We start from the raw sequence: 8,527 nt of genomic DNA on the forward strand, positions 1-8,527 counted from the left end.
TAAATCTTCTGGTTATTCTCCAACAATCAATATTAAAATGCTTATTAAACTGCTTATAAAACAGCTTGTTAATCAAAGTACTCTTTTTATCACAAAATTCTTTCTCTTTTTTAAAATCCTCTTCAAATCTCATAAAAACTCTTTTCTTTTAAGTTTCTCTTTTAAATCTCTTCTTCTAAAGAGACGACTGTACTCATCAGTCGCTCTAATCCCTCTATCTCTAATTCTCTCAACTTATAGTTTTTTGCTTGTTTTCCAGTTTCAATATCTTTTCGTTTTTTTGTATGGCAGGTTGATGAGTCTCCGTGTTTACGTCTTTTCTCAGTTGTTTTTAACTTTTGTTCTTTTCGTTTTATTGTCTACTTACGTGTAGATTAAAGAATCATCGTGTATAAGTCTTTTCCTGGTCGTTGTTTTGACTTTTCTTATTATCGCTTTACCATTTACGAGTCTTCGCATTTACGTCTTTTCTCAGTTGTTGTTTTTAACTTAATTCTTTTTTTTGCTTTATCATTTACGCGTCTTCGTGTTTACGTTTTTTCCACTGTTGTATTTAACTTTTCTTCTAACGCTTTATCACTTGTTTATGTGAAGAGTTGGTGAGTCATCTTGTGTATGTTTTTTTTTTTTATCGATTGTCGTTTTTATTTTAGCTCTCCCTCCTCACAATACTGTTTCCACTTAAGAATATTTTCTGAAGTATCATTTTCACGCTGCATTTTATACTTATTTTTAAAACCACATTCTTCATGCTGATACTCACTAAACCAACATGTGGGTCATTTGGGCATTGAAGGCCAGAGTCTGCAAATTCGTTAGAATAAACAGGTATATTTGCACTGCGAACAGAAAGCATTTTCGTTGAAAGAATTACATTTTGATGATAGATGTACGTGCATAAATAAACTGATGTTTGTTGACTTAGGAAACATGTAATGGCCTTAAACTTGCAGGTTTACTTTTACTAATCTTGATACTTTCATTTTCTGCCATAAACCAGGCATGAGTCTCCTCTAAGCTCATGACTTGTATCTTTTTTGAATACGCTCTTTATTGCCATTATTTTTGATAGTAACTCTAACTTTTTTTTTGCATTCAGGGGCCATTAGGTAACATTTTTTTTACTTTATTTGCAGTTCTTGAAAGAGAAGAACGTTTAGTATATGGCTGCCTGTTGCGAACAGTTTCATTAATCTTTTTCGAAGTTTCTTTTCTCCTCTTTTTTTTCCCTTTCTTTAATCTTTCTTTCTGGATCCGCTTTACGTTTTTTGCGTTGTGGCAATTTTCTGTATTCTTCCCTTTCTTTTCTCGGTGTTTTTTAACATATTCTTTATTTTTTCTCTTGCTAAAAAGGATTTAATCATCTCCATTTACTTTATATTTCTGCATCAGTTTAAGCCGTTAATTTTTATCTTGGTCTAAAATGAAAAATAAAGATTGCCAATAAGAAGTATAAATGCTCGAAATACTTTCCATAAGATTTTCTATCCGTTAAATAAGCTATTTATAAATGTTTTATAAACAGTTCGTTTTAATTTGAATTTTTTAAATATCAAAGTGTTTTGGATAAGTTTCTTACATTAAAGACTATGCGATGAGTCGCTACTTGCGGGATATATAGCCGTTACTTACGGGACCAAAATAAACATTGCCTGTGAAGAAATGCTTCAATTATCAGATTTTTGGTTTTAAATAAAGAAAAAGTAGTTTACTATGTTTTTATATAAATGAATACGTTTTTTAAGCATAAACTTTATAAAAATGACATATTTGTTACTTACGGGAATGTCACACTCTTGGAAAACTAAAGCAAATATAATATATTGTCAAACAAATGAAGCTGATTTAATTTATTTATTTTTTTAAACTTCAAGTATGAAATATTAAATTTGTGGTAGTTAATTTAAAAAAAAACGGTTCCTTTTAATGCCATACGCTTTAATCAATAAGCAACGTATTTACAATTTATTTAAAAAAGTTAACGCACAACTTTAAGTAGCAATTAAAAACACAAAACAAACACAAATATTGTTAACAAATCATTGTAAAGAATCTTTAAGCATAAAGTGACAAAAAGATTACTTGAGTTTTGATGGAAGCTGAAATTTATTTTTGTGAAAATAACACACTTGAGTCTGGAATTGCCCACTTAGAGAAATTTACCTCAGAATCATCCCGTTTTTATTCTTGACGAGATATATCCTCTTAAAAAAAGTCAAAACATTAAAAATTAGTTTGAAATTTTTTCTGGTTTCAAGTTGAAGATAAAATTTATTATTCAAGACTTTTTAAAAAATAGAACTCTTGTTGATCGTATTTTTACTTAAACTAAACTTCTAAAAAAAATGAAAGTAAATCTAAGTATGTACTCCAAATTCTGGAAAAAACGTAACATATTAGAGCCTAACAACCGATTTATTGAAAATATTTGCAAATATTGGATAAAAATTGTTGAACCTTTTAAAATGATTAAAGGAAAAAAAAACATATAAACTATTTTTATCTCTACAGACTTATTGTATTTTATATTTTTACTTTAATGTTGTTTTTTTTTCTTAACATAAAAGAAACTTTCGTTTAATGATGTCTGATTGAATAAAATTACGGGTGAGTCAGGGGTTGTTTCGACGTTTTACTGTTTTTCTGAAAAAAATTAATCGCCTCTAATAGCCAAAATGATGCATGACATCACCAATTGTTACTTAAACATGACTTCCAAAAAGAACACTTTAACAGTAGTCACAGAATACTGGAGATGTACGGGCAATATTATCCGTAAAATCCCCGTACAACTAACGTAATTATTAGCAAGTTTTTGTATAAACCCGAACAAATTTACGGCATAATCAAGTAATGTTTTTGTAAAAAATCAACTACTCGTGAAAGGCAGTTCTTTTTACCAAATACCTTTAAGACAATACCTTTAAGAGAAGAGAAGAGTCTCAAACAGAAGTTCCGTCTCTCCTTGGATTCATAAAGTTCACTCTTTAAATAACCATACACGAGTATAATGAAAATGAACTTAAAATCTATCAAGCATATACGGGCGGATTACTGATTATACGGGCATTTATACTTGACCGTACCGTACCCGTAAACATCATGTATCCTATAACTATATAGCAAGAATGCAACAGCTATTTGATTGCATCAATCTTTAAATTCTTCGTTTCCATGTTATTAAAAACTTAAAATTTTTCTATATATTTCCTATGGCATTTTTATAATAAAGTTTCCAATTTTTCCTGTATAGGGTAAGTTCGGGGGAGATTGCCGTACGGGAGAGATGGTCCATTCAATTATTTTCGGAATTAAAAGCTAGATAGCGATAGTTTACGCTTAGTTTGCTTCTGTAAATTTATAGTAAAGTTGAATCAAAAGTTAAGTAAAAACCTCATTATTTGTTTTCAAATGTGTAGAAATTTTTCAATTAATCCACATTTTACTCCGCGATGAAAAAAAATTCCATTGATATTTGAAGTTTTTTTGTTTTATCTTGTTTATTATTGATTTATTGTATTCTGACCTCAAATTTGTAAGTATTTCACTCATTCACTTTAAGAACAATAGGACCATTTCCTATTGTTCTTAAAGTGAATGAGTGAAATACTTACAAATTTGAAAATAAAGATGACTTTATTTTAAATTTCACTTTTTGTAATTAGTTATACCTTTCACTACTTCTTTGTAGATGCCTAATGTCTACAAAAGAAAAACAGTTACAGGAGGTAATCGGGCAGAAAAATCACTTAAAGTTGTGATTCATTTTGTTTAAAATCAGGAAATGACCACCTACTCTGCATCTAAAACCTACGACATTCCACGTAAAACATTGGGACGAAGATACAAAAGTGATAATAATTAAAAAGGAATAATGGGACCATCTTCTATACTTGGTGAGCAAAATTTACAAAAACTTTTTACTCATAAAAATCATGCAAAGTAAAGGATTCCCATCGACAATTGATGATGTCAGGACAATAGCATTTCATTTTGCAGAATGAGTAAACATATCTCACAGATTCAACAAAACAAATGAAAAAGTTGGCTATGATTGGATGTAAATGTTTTTGAAAACACACCCTGATATTTCATTACAAAAGAGTGAAGGAGTCTCATTGGCAAGTTCTCAAGCTTTGAACATAGCAGAAGTCGACGCTTATTTCAAGTTATTGGAACAGGTTTTGGCAGATAATTAACTTATGGGAAAAAAAAACTTTATTTTCAATATGGATGAATCAAGTCTGCAATTAAATAATCACTCATTACACGTTTTGACAAAAAAAGGAGCAAGGCTGTATCTACCGAAAAAGGTGAAACTATTACTGTTTTTGGGTGTTGCATTGGCGAAGGAACTTTTTTCTCACCTGCTTTCATTTTTAAAGGTAAAAATAAAAAAGCTGAATTCTCAGACGGAATCCCTCCCTGTTCGCAAGTTTTCATGTCAGAAAAGTCAGCTTACATAACATCTACACTCTTCTTAGAATGGCTTAAAACCCATTTCGTACAGATGAAACTAGCAGGCAAGGTTTTACTGCTATTAGATGCTCATTCCACCCACTGTAATTCAGTTGAAATTTTAGAATACGCAGTTGCTAAGGATGTCATGTTGTTATGTATTCCATGTCACACGTTACATTATTTGCAACCTTTATACAGATTTGTGTTTAAATCTTTGAAAAGTCATTTTTACGAACAATACAGACTTTGGATAAAACAAAATGCTTGTAGGCGAATCACAAAGATATGTTTTGGCATTTTGCTCATGTTGGCAATTAACGCTTGGATAAAAGTTTCCTCTGTTGAAAATACTATTGCAGGCTTTAAAGCTAAGGGAGTATTTTCAATTAACGCAGCTGAAATAGCGGAGTACGCAATTCTTACAAGCTTGCCAGACATAACACCTAATCCAACTGCATATCAACCCATAACATCGTCTGTTGCAAACCCAATACCCTGTGCCAACAATCAAACGTCTAAGCCAACCTAATACATCAAGAATGCGGTCCACTGAACAGAAAGTGATCTGCATTTATAAATCAAACCTACCTGGTTCTTCCAAAGAAAATACTTCTAAATGCCAAAGACTTACCGGGGGCCAAAAATCAAAGAAAACAACTTTTAGTGCTTCTAACAGCGATGGTGTGGAAAATTTTGAAAAAAAATTTACACCCTCTAAACTTTTTATAGAAATCTCATCAAAACCATAGAAAGTTGCTGAAGTTAGAAAACGGGCAAATCAAGTAGGCATTCTTTTAGCTTCTGAATGTCATATAGAGTTAAGAATAGCCAAAGAGCAGGAAAAAATGCCGAAGAAGAGAAAATAAAAATTAAAAAGAAAAATTTATGGAAAATTAAGAGAATATGACTGAGAAGATTAAGGTCAATCGAAAGTTTTCGTTATAATTTTTTTTTAATTTTAGTTGATTAAAAAATGTTAGTTACCTAATGGTCATGTATTTCTTTTAAAAGTAAAAGATTAAAGACTGATCAAATGATTAAAGTCTGGTTTGAAATAAATACTTCGTAAAAAATACCACTAATTTGATTTTTATAGCCTCTATCAAAGACTACGGCCATCTCTCCCGGACTTACCTATATATCCTCTATAAATATTCTTAACATGGTTTTGTCGAAGGCAAGACAACTTGATCATACTATATTCATTTTTAAATACAAATATTGTGCTAGACAACAAAAGCCAAACTCATTTTTTTCGAAGATTTTTTACTCGCCTTTTTTTTTTAACAAAAGATCTCTAAGAAGAAGAGGTAAGAAAAAAATTTTTTTTTTTTTTCATAATGGCAATGTAGATGTCGATGTTTGCAAATTAAAAACAGAAAATATCACTTCAATCATCTAACATATCCAAGCTAAACTAAACACAATTCAAAAAAACAAAAATGAAATAAAAAGCTTTCATTTCCATTTGAAGACTCCTTTGACGGCTGTTTTGAAGACTCTTGAAAACTCTTCTGAAGACTCCATTAAAGATTTTGTAAGCTTATATTTTACCTATACCATTTTGACAAAGTTTTTTTCTGATTGTAATTGGTCGTAAAACTGAAAATAGTTTTTCACTGAGAAATGATACTTTTATCTGATTATTGACGAAAGCATAGTTTCCTTTAGCCTTAAATTGCTCAGAAAAAGTACGTGTCGAAGCTATCAATGATACAAAGTTTTTTTTTGCCTTTATTAATCTACATCAACGTAAACGCTTTGTTACTGTAAATTTGTTATTACTTTCTGAATGAATTTGAAAAAGATAATCCAGATAAAGTTGCAAGACAAAGAATTTTTATAAGTTGTTTATCACCAGATTTCGATATAAACGGCATTAAAGATAACTATTTAACAAAGTTGTTCCAAATGGTTTTGTTTTTAACTCTAGTTAAAGATGAGTTTTCTGATCATTCATAGTATCGATTACGCTTGCTAGGATTGGTGGCAACAAAACAAATTTAAACTTAACTGCAGAGGATTTTAATTCTACAACAATTTTTACCGGTGTAGCTATTTCTAAGTTTGTGTTCGCGATTTTCCAAAATTGAGAAAAAGGGTTTACTTAATATCTCGAATTTTATCATCTTTAATAATAGACCCACTTTAAACTTTAAAAAAAAAAGTATACGTAGGGAGTATATAATATTACATAAATGATATCGTAATTTCTATTGCTGCATGTATTCTGGTGAAATATGTCGAAGCCAATAAATAATAAGCTAGCCAAAAGTGATAGCTTATGAGTATATTTAAAAAAGAAACGTGCTAGATAAAAAGCCTTGCTTATCTTCAGATTTGAATGAACAGAGTTTTTTTTTAATTTCAGTCCTCTGAACGTGAAATTCCAAACTAAATAATTAGGTGGACTCATATCCGGGTAGGAGAAAAGCCAAAAGTCATTGGGTCAAAAACAAGCCACCTTGTCTTTTAAAGACTGTTGTATCTTTTGGCCTAAAAGCTCGGAGCTCCATCTTGCTTCTATCTAGGAAATTTCTAAAGTGCTCTCTGCTATGCTCTCTCATTAGACTGATATATACCTCTGTATTCACTTTTCCTTATTCTTTAATGTAAATTGGTGGACTTTTTTCACCATTTAAAGTAACAGCAACGAGCAACATTCTTAGAACGCATGGTATATGGCACAGGCGGTGCACAATGACCATTTTGAACAATAAATCAATCACTTCTTTGTTTGATGGCATAGTCAACTGTAAAAAACTTCTTCTCTGAGACTATTTTAGCAATTGATGGAAAATTGCTCAATAAAAAATTGGAAAGATCGCTCCAATTTTAGAGCTATAAGTTGTTTTTTTTTAATGTTGTTTACAAACCCTGACAAAAAAAAACTTCCAAAGAGCCTTATTACCCCACCTCTGATCTTTTTATCATCTTCTAACACTCTGGCTTTCTTTCCAATGGACATAGTAGGATTTTTCAACATGCTTTTTATGGCGCTCGGTAAACTTCTTAACAAATTTCTGTTCACAGGAGCTAGCATCTGAGGCCTTTCAGCACCGTTATTTCTTTTAACATCAAAACTTCGAGTTTTGCCTATTTTTCTTTGTTAGGTCTCTTTCAAACTAAGCATTGAGGAAAATTCATGAAAGTTATTTTTTTGTTTTTGTAAACTATTTAATAATCTTAAAGTTTAATATAGGAGAGAATGCAAATGTAAGTTACAGTACGGTTATATTTCCTTATAAATAACGGCTCAGCCCACGCAACATTAGGGGCGAGTTTATTGCAGAAACACTTTACGAAAGTTAACGTTACATTCAAATGTAAGTTCCTATTTAAATTAAGAAGCCGATGAAAAAAAATTTCTTATAATTTTTCCTCTCTTTAAAATAATAAGATTTCGATTTGTGAGGTGACTGCGTGATGGGGTGCTACTATGCACTTTTAGAGGGAATTTGAATTAAGCGTAATTTCTTAATGAACCTTTAGGACATGTTTCTTTAGATGAATTTAACTTTATTTTATTTCTTTTGCTACAAATTCCTGTCATTGTTAACAAGCTAATCTTACAACTTTCATCTCTCATAGTCAGAATGGCGGTTAGCATTTCGTTTCAAAGGGTATCCGATCAACGTTCTCTAACTTCAATAAACGGTTTAAAAAATGACAAAAAATATTTTTAAGCTATAGGTGGCACACGAAAGTTTTTTTTAAAGTTTACTTTTGTTCCAACAACCACTAATAAATGAAATCTCTCGTTTTTGTTCACTCAGAAACTACTTTTCTCAACTTACCAGCATGTTTGACAATTTTTAATGCGGAATTCTTTTTTTAATTTTTAGCCACCTTTTTCTCCGTTTTTTTCCGTATCATTTGTTTTATTTGTTTTAAACACACTTAACATACTTCAGTAATGGAACAACTCTGAAGAAACAAAAGTATTGTAAATGAAGCAATTGTTATGTGTGAAAGACTCTTTTAAAAACTGTACCATTTTGCAGGAAAAGAAAATTTTAAGTTACGAATTAATTTCTGCTTAAAGAAAGTGTTTATCCTTTCATTT

At 30.6% G+C, this 8,527-nt stretch overlaps 2 protein-coding genes across 2 annotated transcripts in view; both read left to right on the forward strand.

Moving 5' to 3' along the window:
- Positions 1-8,527, forward strand: part of LOC145184741 (large ribosomal subunit protein mL37-like) — a 253,325-nt gene that overhangs the window by 91,381 nt on the left and 153,417 nt on the right. The gene's annotated exons all lie outside the window — the stretch shown is intronic.
- LOC149886262 (uncharacterized) lies at positions 4,511-4,990 on the forward strand. Its single transcript, XM_090094355.1, has one exon. The coding sequence runs from the start codon at positions 4,511-4,513 to the stop codon at positions 4,988-4,990; it is 480 nt and encodes a 159-aa protein (XP_089950481.1).

This window comes from Hydra viridissima, unplaced genomic scaffold (genome assembly GCF_058129835.1).
Source record: "Hydra viridissima isolate aposymbiotic clone 2 unplaced genomic scaffold, HvirCarnegie_v1 scaffold_7, whole genome shotgun sequence".
NCBI classification, from domain to species: Eukaryota; Metazoa; Cnidaria; class Hydrozoa; order Anthoathecata; family Hydridae; genus Hydra; species Hydra viridissima.